Source organism: Phalacrocorax aristotelis, chromosome 7 (genome assembly GCF_949628215.1).
Source record: "Phalacrocorax aristotelis chromosome 7, bGulAri2.1, whole genome shotgun sequence".
Lineage (NCBI taxonomy): Eukaryota > Metazoa > Chordata > Aves > Suliformes > Phalacrocoracidae > Phalacrocorax > Phalacrocorax aristotelis.
The window spans coordinates 18,626,753-18,654,435 of record NC_134282.1 but is presented as its reverse complement, the minus strand read 5'-3'; the positions used below and the strand labels follow the sequence as shown (position 1 = coordinate 18,654,435).

General features: G+C 42.5%; 1 protein-coding gene across 4 annotated transcripts in view; it reads right to left on the bottom strand.

The window, feature by feature from the left end:
- Positions 1 to 27,683, bottom strand: part of DIS3L2 (DIS3 like 3'-5' exoribonuclease 2) — a 196,921-nt gene that overhangs the window by 114,952 nt on the left and 54,286 nt on the right. For all 4 annotated transcript variants that reach the window (XM_075099086.1, XM_075099087.1, XM_075099089.1 and 1 more), the window contains 3 exons: positions 21,036 to 21,270; positions 8,173 to 8,279; positions 6,737 to 6,984 (listed from right to left, as the gene is read on the bottom strand). In XM_075099086.1, the coding sequence (XP_074955187.1) occupies positions 6,737 to 6,984; positions 8,173 to 8,279; positions 21,036 to 21,270 (590 nt within the window). The remainder of the gene's footprint in view (positions 1 to 6,736; positions 6,985 to 8,172; positions 8,280 to 21,035; positions 21,271 to 27,683) is intronic.

Here is a 27,683-nt window from a genome sequence, read left to right as displayed (position 1 = left end):
AAGAAAGAAAGGGATGCTTTTTTTAAGTATGTAATTACTACTGTCATGTTGTTACGATCCCCACAGAGAGGCTGCTGAGCCCTCAAACATACTCTTTCACCCATTCACTTCTCCCTGAGTTTTGGCAGAGAACTTGGGCGGAATTCAGACCATAACATGACTTATGTCTGCCGGAGATGCAAAACACTAGCCAGACAGTACCCTAGGCTGTTTCGTGCATCTCATTTTAAAGAGACGTTTTATATTATTAAGGTTTTTGCAGAGGTAAGAAAGTGTCAAATTTTAGAAAAAATACATTCAACTGGAATAAGAAAAAGCACAGCCCTCCACACAGGCAGCTCTAGATTTACATATGGCTGGTTCCCTTGAGATCGTCCTTCCTCTCCTCACCACTGAAAAACATGACTCTCCCCCACTACCTGAAATGGGGAACAGGTTCCCATCAGATCCCGGACAGCTCTGCAGAAGGCAGCTCCCGGGGAGCTCTGCACACTGCTCTCCATCCGAAAGGACAGGCATCTCTGTCTGGGCAAAATTATGCCCTATGAAGACATCACAGATTGTGCGGAACCCTTACTGCCTTCCTTACAGGAGTCACATGCACAGAGATGCCCACAGAACATCCTTCCAACCATTTTCGAGGCTCCTTCCAGGACCCAAACATTCCTAGTAGTTTGTCCCTCCTCTCCTAGCTAAGCAGAAGCCTCTGAACCAGGAGCTAACTGGAGAGAGGCCAACAATCTAGAACCAAGTTGTAGATGGGAAACTGTTCCCCACATGCTAATAGTATTTGATGAAGTATTCTGCACATGTGTGGATGAGGCTGCTGCTCTATTATGCTTAGAGGAAATTTCCATCTGCTCTAGTGCAAACCCCAGCATACATTTGTCCAAGAGTTCTGGTGTCAAACCAGCATTCTGCTCTGGACACAGCATGCAAACTGGGACTCCAAAGGAGTGGGACATTTGCTCCCTCCCTACCTGGTTACAAATACTACATGAGAACCTATGTCCCATGGTGGCTCCCCTTGTCCCCTTTCTCACCCTCAGATTGCTCTACAGTACATAGAGGTTTGTTCTTTGTTTTGGTTTTTTAACATACTGCCATTAGGGCAAACGGCACATTACAGCCAATAGAGATAACGCTCCTGACCCGAGAAAATTACAACTGAAATTACAGCAAAACCATCAAAAAATGACACAAAAGAGAGGGGTAATAACACAGTGCAAAACCAGCCACTCTAATAAGTGTTTTTCCACTGCATAAAATACACAATCATTATATTGATCCTTCTGCTTTAATTCCTATGAGTGAGAACAGGCGCTAATTACTTTCTTAAATTGGGGCCAAAACAGTGCACTTGTCATTTGGACGAGGAAGATGCTCTGAGGGCTTCAAATGTGCCATAAACCCACAGAACAAACTGCATCCGCACCGCGCAAGCAAACCCATCTTCTGTATTGGAGCACAGCTATCTCTCTTCACAACGGGAAGGGCCACGTAATAAACCTGTCACATTGTGTAATATGCTGGAAAGGATTGCGTGCTTTGTGGTGTGGTAAATTGTAGAGTTCACATTGCCTAGCCTTAAAATAAAAATGAAAACAAGGATAAAAGATATTTCCCTCCATTGTTTCAATTTTATGTACAAACTGTACGGCAGAAATACGTGCACGTTTGGCATCGAGGCTGAGTTCTCTGTTCCTACATCTTGGTCCCAGTCTGATCCTTATTTTAATGTAAATAAACGAGGCATCAGTTTTATCTCCCTCTTTTTCAGCAGTAACAATAAACCAGAGAAATCACCATTTCTTTTCCAACATCTAGTGTGGAGCTGGGGGACTGAGCAAGTATGAGCCCATGGGACCGCAGGCTCACCACCACCACCAAGAATGGATTGGGGGGGGAGGGGAGAACAACAAAAAAAACCCACAGGAAAAAGAGATGACATGTTGCCATACCATAAAGAAATGGCAAGGGCTTGAGCCTCAGGTGCCCCTTCTTTTGGAAAGGCAGAGCTGGGGAGTGCACCAGGAGGGCAGCTGGACGCCTGCACGACAAGTCATGGAAAGCACCTCTGAATGCCAGAATGCTTTCCAGCTCAGTCTTGAAACCCATGTTCTCTTGATCCGTTTACTGAAATTAGATTATGAACCATAAGGGGTTTACCCAAAGGTTTGATATAGGACTAATATTTTCTTAATAGTAATTAACATTTGATTTACAGTGTTCCAGGGCACATTTCCCAAGTACCTTGAAATAAAAAGTGTACAACTGACTTTAATTGGGGCCATGTTACAGTCACACAGACATGATGACTTGCATCAGAGCAAAATCTGACAGGACAGCATGTGATCAAAGGTAATGCATATAGGATCACCGATGGCCCTGGAGTAACACCCAGGCTGTAAAATCACTCATGAGGCTCTGCGGCCACCAAGTGTAGCAGGAATAGTTCAAGAGGCTTATAAACAACAATAGGCACAGGGTCCAACGGCAGTCAGACTTTCACTCACAGGGAGTCATGGCGTCTGTGACATCCCAGGCTTGCATGTATCTCTTAAAATGTTAGACAATTAAAAAAAATTGTAATGGTTACAGACGTAAAAACACTTTTCTATGACATTGACGGGGGAGTATTAGAGCACATTGGAGGATTCCTTGAATACCCTTGGACTGACGTCAGACACGGTGGCAGCATGCACCAACAGGAACGTGCTGCAGTCGAGCCGCTGGGCAGCACAAAGCACAGGGTATTCCTCCAAAGCAGCCATAGCTGCAAGCTCATTGAACTGCTCTGAGCTGCTGACTCACTGGAGCTTGACCTCCCATGCAGGTGCACCTGGGGCAGAGCCACAATCATGCTGCCACCTTCCCCTTCATGGTGACACTGATCGCATCTATTCGGCCACCCACTTCTACAAACATTCAAGCCCTCTCCATTCCCCAGTCCCAGCTGAAACTGGCCAACATGTTCAAAAGTTACATAATAAGAACTCTCCAAAAAGACAAAGCATAATTACATAGGGCTTGTTTCCTTTGGAAAGCTGGGCAGGCTCCCAAATGGGAGTGAATGACTTCCGTGGGGACTTAACAACCTCACTCAGTCTCTCCTGGAGCAGACTTGTCCACAGCCAACCTACACGGAGGCTTTCTTTCAGCAGCAGGAGAATATCCTACACATCAATAAGCCACCAGTCCTAGAGAAAGCTTTGTACAGGAGCAGGAGAGGGGACAGCAAGGAAGGCCACCCAGCTGCTCCCACCGCCCAAGACCCAGAGCTCACAGACAGAGCTGCACAGGCTTGATAAAACCCGAAGGCCCCAGTGGAGATGGCAAGATGTCTGCAGGGCTGAACATCACAGAGACAGAGCACTTTGTCACCGGAACCCCCAGCACCTAAAAGCGCAGTCCAGCCCCACTCCGCACCATGGAGATGTCTCCCTTCAGCTGCCAGGCCACCCACTATTGGAGCACAGGAACAGCATGGTTCTCCCCATGCAGGTGAGGCCATCCCACACTTCAGAGTGGTACGGTGATTAGCTGTGCAGAGGGAATGCAGGTTTTTCTGAGAGACGGTCCCATCTGCAAGAAGGTGTTTTTGCAAGAGAACTACACTGCTTGGGGATCCAGACCTTCCCTCAAGCCTTACAGTGAGCTACCCAAGGTATCTGGTCATTTCCCCTCCCACCAAATACATTCAAGAATTTAAAAAAAGAAAACCAGAATAAAATACCAGACATGAAAGGGGTTCAAGCCACTTGGATGGCTTTTGAAAGTGTCTAGTGAAAGAACACCCTGCAACATTTCATTTGATTGCAAATGCCATGACAAATCTTGTCACCTTGACAGACCCTGAGCTAGAATAGCCGTAGACCCCACGCAACACAGAGGGAGTAAGTGATTCAATGTTTTACTATTACCTTTTTTTTTTTTAATAGTCTCATCCATCATCATATGTGGGGGCAAAAAGATTCTGCCTTAACCATCTCCAAAAGTGCAGAGACATGTGGAATAATACTCCAAACAGCCCTGGACTGCAACACTGAAAAAAAGGTCCTCAGAAAATAACTGAAACGTGGCAGTACTTATAATATTTACCCAGAAAAGGAGAATATTTTGGAGCTATTTTGCTTTATCTGCTACCTGAAGCAGGCACAAGTAAATGGCATTTCACTGCTACGGTAAAATCACTTCGTGTGCAGGAGAGAGCACAGCAGCACACTCTCAGGGCATCACCAGTGGGACATAGAGACATTAGTTCCTCCCTGCTCCTACCCAGCACTGTCGGGGTCACAGGGTGGCCTTCAGAGGGGCCAGTGTCTTACTGGTGACCACCAGGTGGCAATCATGACACAGAAACGCACCCCTCTCCCCAAGGGGACCTCCAGGGACTGTCAGGTTGCCCCTGTGCAGGTGACCACCCTGTGTGGCCAGTGCCACCACTAAGCCCTTGGGCAGAGCATCCCACTGCTCCAGCCATACGCAGTCACCATGAAGGCCAGAGTATGCCATGAACTGTGCTTGGAAACACAGCCGTAAACTTCCCAAGGGAAAAGGGAAGCTAAGGAAGGTGCATAATGAGCCTGGGGGAGTTCAGCTGCAGGACGGAGAGCACCTGGAAACACCCAAGGTATCCAGGGGAAATGACTGCCAACTACTGAGGGAGTTTCCCCTATTGTTCTTCCAGCAGACTTAGTGCAGAGTGATGACCTACAGGCTATTTAGTCCAGACACCTTCAAAACCATGGTGGTGCTGCAAAAAGGATATCATGAAGTCTGTGCCACAAGAAAGTTCAAGTGTGCAATAAGCTGCAGATCACCTGCTCATCTCTTCTTTGGGTGGGCCATGACTACTAACATGGCTTATAAACAAGCTTATAAACCAGCCCAAAAGCAAACAGGAACTTTTGGGACCTTCAGGAGGTTTCCTTGTCTTTCAGTGTTTAAACAAGCATGTATTTATAGATAAAAACAAAATGGGTCACCAAGGTTTTATGCTCCCATCTCCACAAGGCGCTTACTGAAGTCCCAGAGGAAATGGCTATGTATGAAGACAATCATGGACGTTTTCTTTCCTGACAACACCCTTTACATCTTGGAAACTACCAAAACAGCCAGATGAGAATATACAATGCTGTCAGAAGCACAGATTAAAGAAACATGCATTAGCCAATGAAAAAAGGCATTGGCCCATCCTCCTAATTTCCCCGGTTTCTGCTGAAAAGGGGGGTTGTTCATGACAAGAAGCCAAGCAGTACAATTACCCTCCAGTCTTTCCTCTTTTGGAGTCAGAGAAGACAAGAAAATCTCTGCCAATAAGAAACTTAGTCATAGTGAAGTTCACAGCACAGCCAGCCCCTAGTTAAGTGGGGCTCAAAGGCAGGCCACTTCAGTTCATGCAGTTTAGCTAGGAAATACTGAGTGACTTAACAGCTCATGTGGTTCTCAAGGAGTACATGTGAAACTTGCTATTACTGGGCACACAAAGCAGCCACAACTGATAACGAACTCAAACTCAGGCAAACAGGGACTTCAGTTTAGTTTACTTTTAGTTTTAGGGCAGATAGTTCTGTGCCAACATACTATAAAAAAAGAAGTTTTATGTAAGTTTTAAGTTTTACCAGGAGTTTGAGCTGAGGACTCCAAAAAACCACGATGCTGACACTGTACATCAGTTGTACTACCCCAACAGAACAGCTCTGCATGGGAAAAATTGGGCTTTATGCCCAACTCCCACTACCGCGTATGCCCCAGATTACATCCAGATCCCCATCACCTGTAAAATTTGACCACAGCATTGCCATAGGGCAGTTACCTACTCCAGATCACCAACTAAACCAGGACTACCCAGTTTTTCCCAAGATAACCGAATAGATTTATCAATGTCCACCATTTCTTATTGTGATCTACTCAACAGGAAGCAGCATGGGCACCCAAGCCAGGTGGTTAGCACACTGCAGCTGTTCCCAAGAAAAGAGTAAAAATGCTGAAAACTACAGGGTTGAGGAGAGGCAAAATGAACTTGCAATGTGGATCCAGCGCAGCATAGGCCATTTGAGCAGCCCTGGCTTAAAATCTCCTCCTCCACAGCGGTGACTGCAATTTGAACTATGGTCAGCAATGGCTTTCCAGTGCCTCCTGAAAAGCACAGAGTGCAACACCCTTCTCATCTGCTTCAGGAGTGAATGAATCTTCTCTTGATTTCTAGTATCCTTCCTTGAAGCAATCCAAATTTAAATACCACAAAGCCGTGATTTCTTTCTATTACTTATCCGTAAAGGCTTAAAAACCAAAGATGAGCCTCACAGCTACTGATCATCTTCCTCTGGCAGAAATGAAATTTCTACACACTGTGTACTCCTCTTAGACAAAGGGAGGAAGGACTGAAAGGCTGCCAGCACCCTACGGTGCTTGTGCTGCTCATGCTAAGTACCTGTGCGTGTTCCCTCTAGACTGCAAGCTTTTCTGAGCAAAGACTATATGCTCATTAATGCTGTGGTGTGCCAGCATACTGAAGCAAGCACCAAAAGAAACTAACATTATGTACCCATGAGATTAACTAGCAATGAGTTATCCTTAGCCTCATGACAGTTTATCCACCAAATACCAGAGGGATACAAGACAAGTATTTTGTTAACAGATTCCTGTCTCTATTGCATGTATCAAACTAAGTGAAACCAAGAACTTTGACTAGAAATCTCAGTCATCTCTACTTCCAAAGGCAGCCACATACCCTGTTGCAAAGTTGCTGTCTTCCTTCCAGTCCACTATGCGACAGATGAAGAGCATATTTGAATAGTCCTCAGGCCTGGTCACAAAGTCTGGAGGGCAATCAGCCAAGGACACATAGGCCCTGGGCACCCTGTGGTCCACAGGTGAGAACATGGCACACCTCCTGAAGAGTTCGCTGTTCTTGTCTGCCAGAAGCTTGATGAAGCCTGTAGCTGCCCGGGAATGCTTCTTTTCCAAAATATAGACCACCTGGAAAAGGCAAAGGTTCCTGCAGTTAATACCTTCAGAGAAACTTATTTTCTTTTACAGAATACGGATACACAGAGGCTTAGCAGAGTATCTGGAAGAATCACATGGTCTATATGATGTTTTCCCTGTGTGTGTATATGTGTGTGTACTTTTTAACTGAGTACCTATCTACAATGTATTTTCCTTGCCTTCTTGCTCATGGCTATAGAAGAGCTAAGTGCCTTCCAAGCGCTAGTTCTCTACAGCAATTTTTTTGATTACAGAACAAAACCAGACAAGAAGCAGATGCTTCCAAATGCAGGAATTAGCCACAACATACAAGCAACTCCTGTAAAATCTTTCATTTGTAACCTCAGCCTGTGATTTTGACATTCAGCACAGAACAGGCCAGTCCAAAAACAGTGCCGCTGGCGGATCCAATGCTAACCACAGGAAAGGATGTGCTGTGGGGAATTTGGCAGTTCTCTCCTCCTCTGTGCTTTCTGTAGTTAGGGGTTATTTTACCTTTACACAAGATGGCTTTGAAAAGAATAATAAATTACAATATCACTAAATAATTGTTCCAGAGAGGTGTTCATCCAGGCTATATTTTTGTAGACCATAATAAATCACTGGATAACAGAAATATTATAGCTGATTTCCTAAGCTTATACAGAAGAGTCCTTCCAGAAGGTTTCAGGAGCTGCACCTCTGTGAGATTCTGAGTGCTGGAATTGCCACGCTGGATGAGATCAGAGGGCAGCTCAGCCCAGAAAAGGGACCAGAATCAGATGCCACAAAGGAAAGCACAAGAAGTGGAAGAGACCTGACCCAGCCTGACCCAGTAGCCCTTTCATGGTCTCTCAGCATTCAGAGATTGGCTCAAATCTTGAACCAACAGCACTAACAGCCTTTCCAAAGTCTATAAGAATTAATTCTGACAACTTTGGATATCCTGACCCTCATATTAGAATCCAATCTTTTTTCTCAATCTTGCTAGGTAATTTTGCATAACAAACAAAGGGAATTTAAACTAGGATAATTGTTAAAAATAACAAGACACTTGATTTTTATCAGATTGGACAATTACTCTCTTTGAAATGGGGAATGAGATTCAAAGATCAACAGGTGGAGACTACAAGGAGGCCAGGGCTGGTCTCCTTCAGCCTTTGGGAGCACACGCTTACTTGTCACTCTCCACGGAGTTACCTTGGCTGTCCTTTGAAGAAACTTCTCTGGGAGGAGCCTGGGATCATTCACCTTGGGTCCATCGTCTTGCTTTGTTCTGTGCACACCGCCAATCCCAACAGCCTTCACTGCATCAAACAAGACAAGACAACAGTTACCATAGCACATTTCTATCATGAAGTCGTGTTGGGTCTTAGCTGTAAACTACAATACAAGGTGCGTGTAGTAGACTTATTTGAAAGAAAAAAGATCTCTTAAATGTTAGAATAGTCAAGCACGAAGCAATTATTTTTCCAGACTAGCACAGAGAGCAGACGTATGTTCACTTACCATGTAGATCTGCTGAAAAACAACAAAAGTCAAAATAAATCCAAACTTTCCAAGTACAACTATACCGGCCATAATAAACAAAATGGTGGAAAACACATTCTATTTATTAAAAACTAAGAACTACATTAATTTCCTGGCATTTCTTAGTTGGAATCATTAACATTATATAAATATTCCATTAAGTACATACATTCATTTAATATTTAATTTCCTTTGAAATGTTATGCAAGGTTATAAAATGCATGTTTATCTTTGAAACTGAAACCATATCTACTAAGCTGACCCTCTTCAGCTGTGGACCAGGATTATGAAAAAGTCTTATGAAAGTAATGGTTACATATGACAAACAGCTCCCACCCCTTGAATTTTCTTCACCAGGTACTGAGGATATTTAAATCAACTTTCAACTAATTTCTGGTTTGCAATTTTCAAATATTCAGGTATCTGAGTTTGAAAGTATCTACTATAGGTGGCTAGCACACCAAATGCATTTGGTGTTTACAAAGATCCAAAGTGATCTTTGCCATTGAGAAGGCTGGGACTGGTCCCTTCTTGACCTGCATCCCTGCTGAGAGCCCGTGGTTACTGCTCTGACAGCATTTTTCAGATGAAAACATCCATGCGCTCTTCTCTAGAGGGCTCATGGAGAATGGATGCCTTTCTCCCACTTGTATGGCAACTGCATCCATCTCAAGCACACGTGCTAAAATCAAACCCTGAGTGTTCAGAAGAAATTTTCCTTTCTTAAAGAGAGACTGTGGCACCAACTGCAAGTTTCAAGGGACGTAGCTGTCACTATTTCCCTTAGAAGACATGCGATAAAGAAATGTTTCGCTGAAGACTGTACTCCAGCAGTCCAACGGCGCTCATGCACACCAGAAAGCCTCAAGGAAAGCAGCAGTGACATGCAGACCCTGGCCCCCAGATGACACCCATCTGTCCCGCAGGGACCCTCAACAGAGGCTGCTGGTAGCATGATGGATGAAGGGGGCCAGGCTGCAGGAGGGGAGGCTGCAGCTGCCGGCAGCGCCAAGCAGTGCTGGGGCACCAGGGGCTGGCGCTGGGGGGGAGACAGGGTGGCAGTGGGGGCCAGCAGCTTGCCCCGAGGGGAACGGCTGTGCACCGCCATCAGAAGGACACATTCACAGATGGTTGGGCTGCCACAGACGGCCTGGTTTGCCTTCAGGCAATGTTACCCCAGCAGTCGTTTGACAATGACGGCTATCGCTCTAATGACAAACTCTGGTTCTCATATGCCGCTAATTATCCCCAGCTTCGCCTTCTGATACAAAGCTCTTCAGACTTTGCCTCTCCCCAGAGATTATCTTTTTCAGAAGAATCTAAGTGACTTTAATTTTATTTTATCTTTACTGACTTGCTAGCAAGGCTGAGAACAGGACAGATATTTAGGGGTTTAAATAAAAATCTACTTTCCTTTAAAAAGCAGCAGTAGTAGAAGCAGCAGCAAACCCCTTTCTCTCTTACTTTTCCTACAGAAATGAACTGAAATGTGCCACAACTGGGGTTACTAAGGGATAAAACCACCCAGAGTTTCATGGTGACAAACAAGCTGAGGAAAAAAAAAATTGCTTGGATAATTATAAACAGTTTAGAAAGTGGGGATACCCAAATTACACACCTCATTTGCTTACCTCCTCTAAGATCTCTGCCAGCTACAGGTCATACCAAGCAATCAGTAAAGATTGGTTAATAGTCATGGAATTATGGTGTTCCAACCATATAGACAGCTAGGACAAAGAACGGGATGATCTGGAACAAAGAAACATTGGCAGGTGCAGAGGGCAAGGGGAGGTTGGTAGCCTTCCAATGGCCATGCCCTCAGGCACACCTACCGCAAGCCCAGGGCTCTACTGGAGTGAACAGCACATACTGGTTGGAAGAGAAACCAGATCTAAATGTGTTTGGAAAAAATCAAGAGCTGCACTTGCTGCTTTCCCAGCGCAGCAGAATAACAGCACTGACTCAAGGCACAACAGGCAAGAGAATGAGACAAGCACCAGGAGCCATGGAAGCAGTGTGCCCTCATTAGCACTGCCTTCTTTCCACTTCTCAAAAAAGTTGCTTGCATTTTTTCACAGAAACAGCTTTCCCTGTCAAAAAAGCAGCTAGCAGTGGTGTCCTTGGGAGGTATCACATACACACACGCAAAAGCACAGGACTAGGAGAGAGCTGTCACAGGGAGCAGAGCAAATAGGTCACCACAGCTTCCTTTGCCTGGGATGAAGAACATGCAGAGCTGGAGCATTGCCCCCCATCCTGCTGAAGCCGAGTCCCATGTGAACCCCGTACAGGTAGCAGAAAGCATCTAAATTCTCACTGTAGCTCATGGTAGAACCTGCATTTTCCTTCACAGCCAAAATCAACCAGGGGCCTTTGGCTGCCTGGAAAGTACCTTCTTCCTCAGGGGTCTCTCCAATTTCAGTATCCCTCCCAAAAAATCCTGGGATTATTAGGGACACCAGCAGACAGAGGCTGGGATGTACAACTATACCATCAACAGAAAGAAAGAAAGAAGGAAGCAAATCCCAGCCATCATCTTATCCCTAGCCACCTTCCTAAATCAACTTCAGTATCTGAAAGATTATCATGTACATTTACTAATGGACAACACTCCTGAAACAAGGGACAGGGAAGAAGATACATGAGGAACTCTATGCTCTTGAGGCCAAGAGATGTGGACTTCTTTATAGCTTGTAGCTACTCCTTTTGAAGTCAAAATTCTGTTGGTACCAAGGCTGCATCTAATGCTTGAAGGTCTGCATTAGCAGAGCACCAGCAATGAGGGCTCCCAGTGACAAACCCCTCTGCTCAGAAAGGACAACTACCCAGATCCAATGTCCACCTGGCTCAGTTGTGAAATTACTGCACGGACACCTCAGTCTCAACAGCAACATCTGCCACTAAACTCTGGTGCTCGAGTTCCCTAAATACACTTCTGACAGTCCCTGCCTTTGGTTGCACATCCCCCTTCCCTCCAATGAAACAGGAACTTGATGGGGGAGCAGAGAGGGGAGGTATCTGGGCCCCACCAGAGACTGGTGGTCTAGAAGATCTGAGCTGGGAGGCACAAACATCTCCCACAACAAGGCAGAGCCACAGAGGCAATCCTTAAGGAGAGTTAACTTGCGAGAAGAGCAGGATTTTGAGCAGGGGAGGTGGAAAGAAGCTCCTTGCATTATGCCAAACTGAAAATGAATTATTCTGACCCCTTTACTGCAGTGGTTATCCAATGACCATTCAGTATTTCCACCCTGGGCAAAGACATGTTTTCTGAGAAAGATTTACTATGTTAGCTTGGGCAATACTTCATAAGCTTATCTTACAGTGAAAACACACTTCAGCAACTAGGATCCAGTGAAACTGCATTATAATCTCAGTGTTTTCCTTTCAGCGATTATCTGACAAACCAAAACTGTAAGTCTTACCTAAAAAAAAAATTAGGCAGTAGATACAAAAAGCAACTCAAATTAGTTATGTTATTACCAACAAAGTAGATCCAGGACACTTGGAATTTGCCTCCCTCTGTACGAGATCAGTTTAGGCAGCTTCAGTACACACTTAGATTTATCTGACAGGCATTCCTAGGCCAAACATTATTTTTTTAAAGCCCCCCAAATTTCCTTTTACAATTCAATTACCATGACATTAAAAGGTGGCCAAAGTGGACTAGAAGTCATCAGACTAGAATTCTGATTACTTGTGACAGATCCAAAATTATTTTCACTAGGTTTGCATTGGTTACTGTGGAAATTTGCAATTCTATCCAAAAAGAATACAATTAAAGATGCAATATCCACTTGCAAATGAAAATATATTGCAGTTTCAGATCTCAAAAACAACTCACTGAAAGAAAAATCTCCCTCCCTGGATGGAAAGAAATTGTTGTTTTTTTTAAAAAAATACTGTTCAATGTTTGCTACTTCAGCTAGGAAAAAAAAATATCTACTTGAAAACTTAGTTAGCTTACTCTACATGGGCATATCCAAGAATCCTACCAGAAGGCATTATTGATACAAAGCTTTTAAAAGAGAAAATACTGCTCTTCAGCTTAGTGCTTAGATACCAGCACATCTGTAAACCTTTCACTAGCAAAGTCTACTACTTACTAGTGAGGTAGCAACACCTAGGTTCTCTGATGTCTGCTTCAATAAGCAGTTTTCAGCATATTATATTTTAGTACCAAGTAAGGTAGTGTAAAACAAACCAAATCATTAGAAATATCTCTAGGATTGTGTGTCACACTCTCAAAGGATGTGTTTTGGAAGTTCTGCCTATAGAAACATATATGGAAATGAAAACTCCCTTCAACCAAACGGCAGTACATTCAAATGCACGGACAGATTTGCCCTCAATTACGCTATCCTGCTACAATTTTCATTTTTAGGGACAACAAGAAGGAAATATTGCTGTTTAGAAGACAAGTACAAGGGCTCTTCACATTCTGCCACTGTCACAGGACAGGTTTTTGCTCCAGAATTCGAAACTGATGGTAGGAACCAGTGGCTCACACCACAATTGGTCCTCCCTTCACCAAGTAAACCAAAATGTAGTTTTTTGAGGGTCAAAGCAAAGACAACTGGTTTTTTAGAAACACCCCTCCCTAGGTGGATGGTTTCAGTTCTTAGAAAGTTTTTTTCGGTACCTACAGAAGTAGGAGCTCTGAGCTTCTGATCTTGGCAGATTTCTCCCCCATGGAGTCCACAGTACAGAGGTTCAAGTGAGCTCTCTCACCCAGCAGGCTGAAGAGCCTCTCCTCCCTACCCAAAAGGTAGGGGAGAAGGAAAGTGCCATTTCACTTGGTACCAGGTACTATCCAAAACTGGAATTTATTTTAAACAAGCTATAAGAAGGCTCGCTTGGGAATGTATCATGCAAGCAGCAGTATTTTGCGAGTATTTTTATCTCCACACACAGAGCTTTCCAACTGTGATGGAGGGCAGACGGATAGTTCACTGTGATGAGACTGTTAAGCCAAAGGCTTTGGAATTTAACATGTGCAGTCTGTCCAAAATCAGCCTCACAGCTCCTGTGTGCAATGCAAGAGGGCTCTGCAGGTAAAAGCAAAGCCGCTCCAAACCATGCAGCACTCACAAGCTGTCTCATCACAGACCTGCGTGTTTAATGAACAGGACTAACTTCCTTAGATATGTTTATTTTGAATACTCATTTAAGCAGACTCACCCTGCTACAGCTGTTCATGTCTAAACACCTGAACTCACACACTTGCATGCCTAATGGCACACTGAAGACCAGGACCAGGAGATTCAGATGATTAGCAAGAAGATTTTTGTAGATGCACAGGCAGGAGAAGACCCTCAGAGAGGGAGAGGAAAGGCCTAAAAACAGATGCCTACAGGAGAGAGACAAGCATCTGCAGTAACACAGAGCAAAGGCAATGCGAAGAGGTCAGCATAGCTGGCTTCTTTAAACACACAACACAGCCAAGCACATAATTATTTACTTATATTTAGCCACCTCCATGAGGAAGGATAGAGGAGATGGCAGAATGATAAGACACAAGTGTCCCTTTTCCTTAGAACCCTCCAAGCTTGACCCGCAACAAAGACTCAACATCATTTTGGGAAGCTGCCATCTAGCCCAACAGATCAAATTGTAGCTGTCTCAGGCACGTAACATTACTACAACCACAGCACGGGTACTCAGGCCTCCTGGCCCTCTCATGTCCTTGAAAAGCTGTCAGTCAACAGGGGGTTGGAAGCTTTATTGCAACAGAATTAAATCTCAAAAAAAAATCAGGTAGTGTTGCAGTCCATATAGATACAGTTTTATTACATTAACAGCAAGTAGAATTTAAATGTTACAGAAACATTTCCATTGAGTATTTTGCCTATCTATTTAATGTTCTTCCTTCCTGTATGTGAATTTGTTCCTAAAGTGTGTGTGTCCAATTTTACTATTGCATGGAAAATATGTTAGCTGAATGAATCCTAGTCTGATTCATCCTGGAAACCTTGCTGCTAACAATGACCATACTCTAATATGTTTATCTTCACACCCACCATTCATTTTCAGTATCATGCCTTCTCATTTACTTGACCTAAACTTGTAACTCAAAGGAGAAACACAGATGAATCCAGGAACACATGGTAATATGCTGAACTTAATGTAAAATTCCTGTTACTTAAAAAAAAAAAATTACTTATGCAATTTTTTGGCCTTCCTTAAGAAGTCGTTTGGGGGTCAAGATAACTTACTAGGGAAGAATAGCCTAAGAAGCTTGCCCAACATTAACTTCCATTGCAGGCTTCAGCTGTGCAACAAAAGAATAACTGGAGTTTATTCAGCCTGTAGCATTTAATCAATGCAACTATAAAGCCCAATTTGCTCAATACTAGTAGAACACTGTTCTTAAGTTGCTATACTGTCTATTCTTTAAGAAATCTATGCTCTCATTTAAGAAAAGTTATAGCAACAACCTAAAGAGCTAGATCCAGAGACCTGCAAACATGAACTTAGGATAAACTAATACAGAGCTGTCTTGAGCAACTGAAACAGCTCCAGCTTCTCTGCTGGTTTTCCAGGCTTCAGTAGAGTGAAACCAATTTGATTTTTGACAGTTCCACCTCAAGGATTTCTATTAAAAGCCATGTAACTGAGAAGATTTCCTGGTGAGCTTTCATTCTGCTGTGGCCTAGAAATGTTAAGAGCTATGCAGTGGAGACGATTCATCTCCAGAAAGCTGCAGGCTAGGAAAGAAGCATGAAGACTCCTTAAAAGCACTCAGAGCAAACAGGAGCCTCTGAAAAGGAGTGAGAACAACATTTATTCCTTCCAGCAGCCACTGATGTTGGTGGGCTCCAAATTTGTCAGAGATTTCATGGCAGCTAAACTGAAAGAAGGGGGGACCTGAGCAGAGCAGAGGGACCGCATGTGGTCCAGATTCTCATCACCATCATCCTTTCCCTAACAGCCTTGGCCAAGGAGAGGAATAGCAACATCGCCCTAAAATCTGCCTAAACCAATGTGAGACAATGCTAACTGCAGAAGGGCTCCAGGTGCCAGAGGAAGACACAAAAGTCGAGCAGGCACCTAGTCAAGCTTAAAAGAAGAGAGAGAGCACATGAAAGCACAAGAGGGGGCATGGAAGTGAATGAGAAGGTACAAAAGTGCAAAACAAAGATTAAACTCTAGATTATAAATACATTTTTCTTCTTTGCTAGAAGGATCCAAAAATCTTTCTAAGAACTGACTCCAGAGCATCATCTTGAGAAAATAATGGCTTAATGCATTATCACACAACCATACTGCAAAGGTACCAAATGCCACCACTTCTGTTGAGGCAAGTAATCCCAAAATACTCAATAACAGCCTCCAGTCAGTAGCAGTGCGGACATCAAGCAATTTTAGATTATAATTTCTGATTTTACCAGGGCTGTTAGAGACTGACATTCACATTTGACTTGAAAAGAGACCAACCAGCACCTACCTGGCCAACGCTGAACAGACAGGAACAAGTTCTGCAGCAGCTCCAACCCAAATTCTGTGGACTCTACCTATTAGCCATCAGCTATTCAATTCAACTTTCCATCACACAATTGGCTCAGTTAGCTGTCAGTTTACCCTGCTGTAAATGAGCTATTTCTATTCAAACTTCATTACATCAAGACAGTGAGTAAGCCTCGGACATTCACAAATTCAAACCCTGATTTACAAAAGTGTAGGTGTAAGTGGAAATCCTGAACAAATACAACTATCTGATTGCTGCCAGGGCAGCCAGTCCACCAACTTGATGACTTCTGTAAGCCACCCTGTGGGAAGCAGGATATTCTGTGTATCTGGTAAAGTAAGATCTCTTGTGAGAAGAGCTGAAAAAAGCTGAGCAAACTAGTTTGACCAGGATAGCTTTTGGCATAGTGACAGTTTTACAAACTTTTATTTGACTATCCTTTCACTAAGAAAGGCTGAGGCACTTTTATGAGCACAGCTGCCATTCTTAAGAGTAAAAGTAGCTGCTACTGTTTGATTGCTGATGTTTCTTTATCAGAGCAACCTCATTCCAATATTTAACAAGAGACAGCTCACATTTGTATGAAACTCACAAAACGCAAGTCTGTGTAGGGATAAAGCATCGTAAAGCATTTTCTACAGACCATTTTGAACTTTTCCTGGGTTGGGAGGATACAGAGAAGTTTCTGGGGTTTTATTACATATTGAAATGGGGTATAAGGAAAAACCACCTACTGCAGTGACAAGACACAGAAACAGCGTGGTCCAGCTTAGTACTAAGTGATAAAAGTTACATCACTTCTGTTGCTGTAGTCAGTGTGAATGAGGATTAAGAAAAAGAATTACAGACCTGGCAAAGGTTGTGTCGACTGGTGAATTACTTCCCTGGGTAGCAGTGACACAGAACAAGTTGAGGTCTCTGTGCAAAACATAGAGGACTTGCATGTCAATACCAAGCACTATAGAGAATTAGTCTTTTCTGTGTACACAATATTGTCCAGACTAGTGCCAGGATACTATTGTCTTGTTCTTTGCCTGCATTTCAACAGGGCATAGAAACCCTAGAGAGGGTTTGAAGTACATTAGTACAGGAGCTGAGAAACTTTCTCAGGGGGCTCTTTGTAAAGGAAAAAAAAAAAACTGAGAAAGTTTGTTCAGCTTCTAGAGATATTTACACCCTGGAGATACAGCTGAAAATGCAAGAGGAAAGAGGTTTCCAAGTTTGCTAAAAAAGACCTACCTCCAGTGACCAAAACCTAGCATTAAGAAAATCTAACTGTGGGACAGGATAATATTACTCTTTGTGTAGAACAGTGTGCTGGAGAGGAAAATGTCTCATCACTTCCTAGATCAGACGCTTTTCTGAAGATAATCTTTAACCCAACTTCCTTGCAAGAAGAGTTCAGAAAAGCAGAGCAAACTCGTTTGACCAGGACAGCTCCTGGCATAGTGACACCAGTTATGAACTTTTATTTAAATATCCTTGAGCAAAGCAAGACTGGTGCACTTTTGTGAGCACCAGAAAGTACACGGGTTGATAGCCTCTTCACTTCTGTAGACTCCCCTCTTGCTTATCCCTTTTCTTCTGGGGTTTTAGGAACAGAAGGGCAGGAAGCACAGCTCTCCTAACTGCAGCACTTAGCGAAGACAGATCCAACATCTGAATCGCAGCCTGCAGCCCAAAGCGTAACAATTTCTACCAGTTCGCTTTAAAGCCCCACAGAGGCATAGGAAGCCCAACGTACAGTGACCTCAGGGAAATTCAGTCCACTCAAGTCTGGGACGTAATCAGCATACACAATGTTTCATGCTTCAGAGCTTGTGACAGCAAGGGCCAACCTGAAATTCTTTGCCCCAGTGTATAACTAGAGCTGGAGGGGGTGATTGGTGCTCTGAAGAGGAACAAAGCCACAATGAGGGACGGGACACAAGCCAGGGTAGAAAAGATATCAAACCAGCCTGCATTCCCAGCGTGATCCAGCGTGCTCTTATTCAAATGACATGTCTACTTCTATTCTTCATGGTTCATTCCGACCATCAGCAGCAGAACAAATGAGCCAGCAGCAAAGATACTGCATAATTCTACCCCTCCATCAGAACGGACAAAAACCATCTTGCAACTGAAAGGCAGCAATCTGCAGAGCTTGTGTACTTGCACAAATATTTGAGCACTGTCTGGTAACATCTGCAGCAACATTGCTCTGTTTTTTCACCACAGAATGAGTAAAATTTTGGTTTGGTTCTATTAGGATAGCTGCGGATATTTTTCACCCCTAGAAATCTGGTGGGTTTTTCGTTTCGTTTGGACTTTGATTCAGTTATATATGTATGTGGATCTTTTTTTATATATACACATACACACACACACATATCCATGCATATACATATATCACATGCATATGAAAACATGATAGACTATTACTTGATTTTATTTTATTAAATGTGATACCCCTGATGGCATCTTTGTCCAGCTTGAAACCTTCAGACTGCCCTATGATAGGGAAAAAAAGAAGAAAGTCCACTACAAGTGTTCATTTAAGAGTTGCACTGGCCACAGATTATTTCTCCTGGTCTCTCCCATGCATAAGGCCATGCAATGAGTCTGTGTAACAAACCCTACAAAGCAACGCCCTTGGGGAAAGTAAATAAAGCACTAGTTTTGGTGGGTCAGCAAGAAATCCTCCCATGGGATCTCAATCTCCCATCTACCTCTCCATGTTTGATGCAGCAGTTGTTTCCAGCAGAAGGGATGTAAAATAGAAGAAAAACTCATGTGTGGTTAGCTTGAAATGAAAGTTCAGTGGGCAACATCAGCCCAGCAGCCCTCCCAGGGGAGGCCCATGTTACACAGGAAAGGGCTCTTCCACTCACTACAGCCTAACCCTGCAAAGCACTCTGCCTCCCAGTGCCAGTCCCACATTCCAGTGGATGGCCTCAGCTAAGTTCTGCCTTGGAAAAGTGTATGTTTAGTCCTTTTAAAAAAGCCTTTTGATCCACACCTGTGAAGGCTGATTTTGGCCGGATCTTTTCTTTTTTCAGGACAGTTATCACTGATGCTAGAATAACTATAGCTGGTTTCCAAGCAAGACTTAAAAATCTGGACAAGTGATGATATGAGAAATAGCATGAAAGACAGGAAACAAGCCAAAGCACTCATCAACTGCTCAAAAACACCTTCAGAAAAAGCAGCATCGTAAACTTTATATGTATAAAAGAAGGAGGGCATTAAAAAGCAGAGCAAGAAGAAACTAGAGAAAAATCCGTATCGGTTATATGGCCAAAGAAGCTGAAGCAACTATTAAAAGAGGTGATAGCAAAATACAAACTCAGCAGAAATCTAACTGGCACACCCACACCAGCCACAAGGCTTGTTAAGGATGAACACGGAAAGGCCTTGAAAACAAAAGAAAACAGCTGGCTTAGGCAACTGCAATGGAAAAGTATGTTGGATTTCAACTGTGTAAACAATAGCTGATCTAACATCTGCCCTACAAGTATTCTCCAAAGACAGAATTAAATGGCAAAAACCACTCAGATGGCACATATTTTAAGAGATGATTTGATAACTCCCAACACAGGACACTCCAGAGCATCTCAATGAACTATAATGCATCAAGAAAAGTAACTCTCTTCAAGCCTTTACAGTGAAGCATAGCTATACAGGTAAAGTAAAATATTGGCTCAAGTCTGTATTTATTTTACATGCCGGTGTCAAACTAGAATGTATTTCTCTGAATTTTAATTTGACATTGCTATCAGAAGCAACAGAGATGCAACAGACACGACATGTAACTCAGGAGCATTTTAGGAGATTTAGAATTGTCAAGTCAGAGTCAAAGTGGCAGCTCAATGGTGTACAGCTACAACACAGCGTCCAAGACTGCAAAAAAAATGGGGTTAACAACTAGCTGCGTAAAACATCTGCAGACAAGACAAATAACTCCGAACTCAAGCCCTATGCCGGAAAGTAACAGAACAAGGCAGAAGTTGGTTCACATACTTTGGCAGTAACTCAAAGACAGTGGAGGTACCCAGAAGGAAACGGCATCACAAACTGGTGAGGTGGCAGCTCCATTCATGATCTGAAACCAATGTTTTGTCATAAAAACTACACTTCCACTCAAATGTTATTTCCAGTTTTATTAACAGATGGGTGTGAAAAATGGACGTCTACCAACAGTATAGGCAGAGGTCTGCATCTTCAAAAGCAATCTCTCAGGAAACATGAGGTATTAAATAGAACAGCTTTAAAACCACCACTAAGATTTGTCACAGACCAACAACTACTTATGTCCTAAGTTACTGCTGACTTTTCTGGACAACTGGGGCATGCGTCAGGAATGAACCAGAATATCTGTCCTGGCAAATTTTTCACCAGCAGCTGAAGGTACATGTTAAATGAGCTAATTGTCAGAATCCTTTCAACACACAGCTCTTCAGGAGGGGATTTAGTACAAGAAAGGACATGCAAAGAGCAGCATAAGCATAGTTTGGGACAGGGGAGCCTACTTTATTTTGCCCTAAGCAACACTTGATGGTTTGGATGGAATTCAGATTCAGAATAAAATAGGTTTGCCTTCAAAACAGATCACATAATTGGCTTTAGGTTTTAGTGCAATTTTCTTTTTAAATGGACCAAATCTTTAAGTTGCTCATAACTCAACTGTTTGAAAACAGCAGCAAACCTAACTGCCCCCAAGGAAATATATTCTTATCCCAAAACTGAGACACATAGATTGGCCAGCCAAGCTGTGATGAAGGAAACTGCTACAGCAGCATCTTGAATTAAACAGCAACCACCAGTCTCCAGACAGCCCTGAGAATTGCAAATCTAAAGGTGTTAGTTCTGTTTCACAGATTTACTTTGCATCAATCAAAACTACATAAAACCCAGTCCTTAATATCCATTCAAAACTATGAAGGTAGTTTAGCAGAAAGGGACAGAAATGATAAGGCATTAAGCTTTTATGCCTGTATTTCATATCTTGCAGCAAAGCAAGGCAACAAAGTAATACTTCAACAGTTTGCTCAAATAACAGTTTAAATCAGCAATCTGATCTACTCACCCTTTTCACCGGTATCCAGGGAAAGTTTCTTAATGTCGTCTGCCAATGTATCCTGCGAGTGGTCTTGTCCATGCTCTGCATCACTATCATCAAACTGAGCTTCTATAATGACATCCGGACTTTCAGCATCGTCTTTCACTGTCTCTCGAGGAATGCAAGTCCCCAACATATCCTCGGGGACATCTGATTCATATGTGGCTTCTGTTTCTTTGTCACTACCATCTGGCTTTATTACCTGAAGGACCAGGGGATTTAAAAAGAAAAAAAAAAAGAGGCAAGCTAAATCACTGGACTGAAAAAAAAAAATATCTTTCCTTTTTCATCTGCATCCCCAAGGATGCTAACAATGAATTGTGGGTGGCTGGTGGCACACTGCAATTGCTATGTAATTAGCCGCAGACACTGCACAACCGAAAGAGGTACCTCACTAGGATAAAGACAGGAATGGCATGGCTTTTGCAATACCTCAACTGCAGCAATAACATATCCAAAGCGTATCTAGAGCATAACCATACAGTTCCTGCCAAGTCTCTAAGCTGCTCTCCAGAAGTTGGGAGTAAGCACAAAAAGGGAGGAGGATACACTACAATTTAATGAGTTGCTTAGACCATTGTTCACCAAGATACACTAATTGTCCTGGGAAGGCCCAAAACTCAAACAGTTCCAGCGAACGCTGGGATCACGTCAAAGCACATCTCCGGGACAGCTCCCCAACACACAATTAGGAACAGACTGAAAAAGTACAGACCAGAGAACACAGTGCCCTGTGAGCTGTGGAGGAGCTGGGCAGTGCCAGCTCAGTAAGGCATCAAGCTTTACATCTATTTTAGGCTCCGGTCTTTTTGTAAAAGGCACTCAATTATTGCTATTGCTTATACAAATCTCCTAATTAAATTACCAAGAGGAATTAACTTAATTAGAGTACAGATTACTTAACCATTAACTAACTGATACTTCAGATAAGTAGCTGACCATTGCTACAGATCTGTCCCCATTTTAGTGCAGCAATGGCACAGGGGGAGGAGAAACCATACGTTTAATCACATCAAACAAAATCATAAAGAACCCATGTCCCAGCAGACACCAGGCCTGGATGGCATTCCTCATTGCACATGACAGAGGCAGAAACTGTTCCGTCTTGGGTTACAATGATCACAATGGTCCATAACTTGGATGTCTGTGCCTTTACTAGAATCCTTCATGCAAGCAACAGTGAGTTGCAAGCACCTACCTGGCCCTAGAACCTAGATCCAGGTTTTAGTTTCAAAAGTGTTTAAGTTTCGCTCAAGCTGGGGTACTTTGGTGCAAGATTCAAATCAGCATGGAATAAGAAATAACCTACTAAACATTAAAATCACAGAGAAAGTGGGTGACTCCATTCCAATGCCCTCCCAGCATATAAGCTCCTCTCTAGCTTGCACTGATGTTCGCCAGGCACGTAATTCCCTGGAGATGCTCCTCCAAGGTCCCCAGTCCTCAGCTTTGCTAACCCAGTACACAACAGCAGCAACTCATGCCACCAGCAAGGCAAGTGAAGGGCCCTTTAAAAAAATGCAATAAAAAAAAGCAACACAAGAAAAATCCAAACCAAAACACACCTTTCTGGTAACATACTTGACATGATACAGTCACTAGAAATAAGCATAAATAGCCTCAACAGGTCCTAGCTGAAGACAACTATTCCAAGTAAGAAAAATACAATCCAAAAAGCTCAACAAATTATTGTTTACTAACTTTCAGTAACTGATCAAATCAGATCTGTACAGGGAAGACTCTCACAATTTTACATATACAGAGCTATAGTCATGCTTTCAAGCGGTACCCATTTCTTTGTAACCTTTTCACAATACATAACAAATAAAATAAATTTTAAAACAGGGTTGAATTCAAGTCTTTAAAAAAAACTCAAATGACATTACTTGGAACTCTTGTTACCTTTTGTGACTCTGCTTTCCATCTTTATTTTCATTTTTTAATATGTATGTAATTTGTTACCATAGCAGATTTTAACTCAAACATGAAATTGTGACAAAAAGGGAAAACAGCCATTTATTAAACCAGCTACATTTGGTACATAAAATACTGACACACAATGGTCTGGGCAAGAATAGTCTATTAGATTAGAGAGCTGACAAGGCTCCACACGCTAGTGACTCTGCCAGCGTGCCTATCCAAAATGAAAACCAGTGTCAACAGTATTGTTTGGACCCTACTATGGTCAGATGTGAATGTATTCAGCTCTTAAATTTCAATTGCACCAGATGTGTGCAAGTGTGCAACTGCAGCAGGAGTTCATTTTCTTCAACCCCTTTAGGCTTTGCCTGAATTTCTTTCTCTCCAAGTAGTTCTTTGGAGAGTGTGAGATGTGTTTCGGGTGCTAAATTACAAAGCTTTCTATATGTAATGCAGTGAAGTGCTTGAAGAGTTTATGTTGTGTTAAAGAAGGCAGCAGATATGGATTTCTTTTTAAATGTTATATGCTAAAATTACTGTGCTTCCCCCAAGCTAGAGGATACACACTGCTGTCGCTAGCTAGCATGATACTGCAGCTGTGACTACCTAAGCTCCGAGTCACACATTTCCTTATGGATTTGCAAATGGATTTTTAAGTAAAGTTTTCCAGAGTCCACAAAATCATGACCTCTACACAGCACAGAGCAGCAAAATGTCCAGATGCTGGCAAGCATGGGTGATAGGATTTGTTTTCATTTTAAGGCCAAGACAGATCATTTAGGCTGACCTCATACATAACAGAGCAGGGAATTTGACCCAAGATTTTTTACATCACACCAAAAATTTAGGGAAGCTGTACATCACAAGACTGGAAAGCTGCATAAGGCTTCTCAAAATCAGGAGCTCAATGGATACAATTACTCCATTTTATGATGATCAGAGTGGCTGGCCAACATGAGCTCATCACACAGATTCCAAAATGCAGGGTCCTTCTGTATACGAGCCATGACAGAATAAGCATTTCTTATGTGCAGCATCTCGGAAACCAGAAAGTGATGATATTGCACTCTCCTATTTCTTCTTATGCTACTGAAGCTCATACATGACATAACACATACTGTTATAATATTTTGGTACTTATCAGAGGTACAGAATAAATCAAATACACAATTGGCTAAGCCTATCATGTAGTCATATGTGTAGCACAGAGCATTGTTCTTTGACAATGCAGCTGGACTCTGCTTGGACCCAGAAGGAGGGGATTCCTCCATGCTGCATATGGATGAAATGTATGACCCTACTACCATGCAAACATCCCACAATGCATGGTTAAGGCCCCTTAAAGGACCTTAACTTCCTGACCTGGGAAGTCAAATGTCAACTTTATGGTTATACTACTTGCATATGCTTAATTAAAAAAACACAAAAACAAAAACAAACAACCACCACACCCAACTTTTAATAAACATCTTGATGAAAGTCAGTTCCTTATTTGAATGTCTGATCCTGAATAGCTGAATAAGTTTTCTTCCAACTTTAAACAAATACCTATCACTGAACAAGCATCAAGTTTCTACCCCACAGTGATTAGTTTGTAAAGTCATAGCTGACTGAACACAAGATCTTTGAATGAAAATCCCATTTCAACCATAAATGTAATAAAAACAGCTAGTGGGGAAGTACATCCTGGCATGGATACATACAATCTGGACAGCAGACCAATTACCTTGCTGCATCCAGCCCAGTCTTGAAGCAGCCATCAAACGAACAATTGTCCTTACTAAGGAGGAATTTGTTCCAACAGAAAACTGAACCAGGAGTCTGTGCATCTGAAAGCACAAGGGTTACCTCCTGAGCTGCAGGAGAAACTAATTCCTCTTCCAGAAGCAATCTTATACCTGCCCTGTTAGTTCCAAGCTTTTCACAGACTTTCCACCTAAGTCACATATCCACACGTGGACAAAGCCCAGGCCTGTTTATTCTCAGATCAGGTATGGGGCTTTTGTTGCTGCCTCCTCAATAGCAACAGTTAATAACTCATACATTAGTCTATAATGTCAAACTACTGAAGCAGACCAGTGATTTTCAATCATCTTTGAGCTATTAACCCCCAGGCTTTTTCCAATAAGTGCACCAAGCCCCAAAGTGTTTAAGCCTGATACTAATAGGTTTACTTTTCTTCCTTATTAATCTCTGATCCTTAAAAGTAATCCATGAATCCTCATAGATGTGAAGATGAGGCATGGAAGACTGCTGGACTAGACACAGTTGGTCGGGTGCACCTTGCATGGCTAAGGTCACTGTTTTCAACAACAGAAGCTTGTGTGAAGAGGCCTCCTTCTCTGAAAGCATCTTGCAGGTAAGGAAGCAGGATCATCTTCCCTACAGCTGTTTTGGACACAGATTGAATGAAGGTGAAATTTTTCACCTTGCTCAAAATGCTGATATTAAAAAGAGGGACTAAAATATTGAATTTTAGACATTTCCACTAGAGCATTCTATTCTTGGGATTCTTCAGGTCAAACTCGCCCACCATGCTCCAGAACATCACTATTATTTCAAGCAGAGAGCATCTTAGATTCTTCTTTAAACATCCAACGACTTGTGCTCAGTTTTTGCTGTCCTTTTTCCATAGCAGGACTGCTTCAGAAATTCAAAGACAGCATTTGCTTCCGCTTAAAGAAGAAACAACAAATAGACACGACTTTCTAAAAAAAAAAATCAAAACAACAAAAAAAGTGATTAGATTTGATAATGAAGGACTACGTTTATGACTTTTAGCACATTAGCCAAACTTGGTCAGCCAGACCCCTTGTGAGGTATCCTTTTTGTTGCTCCAAAATTCACCAAAGCCCCCAAAGAAGGTCCTGCAATGAAGATGCAGTAGGAAACCCACAAGTACACAGAACAGTCCACTGGGAATTAGGTTTTTGGTGGTATTCCACAGAGGTCTGCAGTAGGCCAAGCATTCCCAATAACTTGAAACTAAATACTAAGTCACTGGTAATAAAACTTGCAGATGACAAAGACTTGCAGAAGAGTCAGGTCCAATTGGTGAACAAGGCTGATCTGAATCCAGAATGTTTGAGAATAGCCAAAAGTAAACTCAAATATCTAAGAATATGCAACACATGCCTGTGAATGGGTCTGCCTTGGAAATTGCTGACTCTGAAAAGAATGTAAAAGATTTCTAATGAACAAAAACCTCAGCAATGGGATCCTTAGTATTATAAGCAGTGAAAGCAAGCTTAACTCTGTAATACTGCACTGCTGAGAGATGCCAGACTTGTGCAACATGTATTTTCATAAAGATGCTGGGGAAGAATGGAGATGATATAGCACAATACCTCTTCTTCTCCCTAAGTCAGTCAAAACCCAGTAAAATGCCTCATCATGAGTAACCAAGCCCAAAACGTGTAATTTATCCAAAAGATTTTAGAAGTGACAAGCAATTGATGGTAACTCTTCACTGAGGCAAACAGACAATGCACAAAGAGGTTCCTCACACTACTACAGGAAGGTGCCATAGATTCACCAGCAAGTGGAAGCTGAAGATAGACTGATAGTAGACAGGAAGCTAATATTAAATGGGGAGGACTAAACATGGGAACAGCTATAAGGGAAATAAGGTCTTCAGCACAAGTCTACCTCCTGAGGTCTGCAAACCAAATGCCCTTCTTCCAAAAAAACCTTTGGTCAGACACAAGTTCTTCTTTAACTATAGACAAGTTAATATGCTCAATACTGGGTAGAGGGACAAAGTTTAGGTTGGTTGTTGGTCCTCTCTGCAGCTGAGCTTGAGTTAAGCAACAAGTCTGAGAAACAGAAACAAGTTGAAAGTGGTTATTTCAAAAGGAAGACAGCTGAAAACAGGGGCTTTGGACCAAGTTACCATCTCACCGTTAAAAAGACCGTTGCTACCACAACACTAACGCAAACACCACATTTCATACCACTACTGCGAACACCTGCATCTATTAGTCTCCCAGCTTTTGCCATATTAAACAGGCTTCACTTAAAAGCCGGTTCCCTAATGTTCATTCACGAGGGAGTAGGAACGGAGCCTGGCTAACATGAGAATGCTGTCACAGCTCATACATACATGCTAGAGCCAAGCTACCATAAATATTGCAAGGAAGAGTTTTGCTTTTCTGAAAACAGCAATGAAACAAAGGCTGGCTCACTCTAGCTCCTTCTTGGCTAAAGAAAGGATGGCACTTCCAATAAGAGAAAAAACACCTGTCCAAATCACCCTTCTTTCTCTTTATAATCCCACATACACCAAACAGCTCTGGCAAAGACAACAACTCAGTAAAGGTGACTAGTCTCAGTAGGACTAGTTATGGCATTACTTATAAAATAGCAATAAGGTTAGAGTGGGGGTTTTTGTTGTGGTTTGAGTTGCTGTTTGTTTTTGGATTTGTGTTTTGGTTTGTTTTTTGGTCTTTTTTTTACAATCTTTTAATTTTAAATCACTGGAAACACTTGCTAACAGCCTGCAGGATAGCTATTTTATATTAAACAGCACATCATAATTTACATTCCAGGCATCACATTGGATGCAATAATCATAAAAACATCCAAACCAAAATCTCTCCTCTTGACTAGGAAAGGTTACTTGCTCCTCCCCAGTAGGGTCTGTTGCTCCCAGATGTCACACACAGTTTTGTCACGGCAGTCACTAGAAAGCCATCC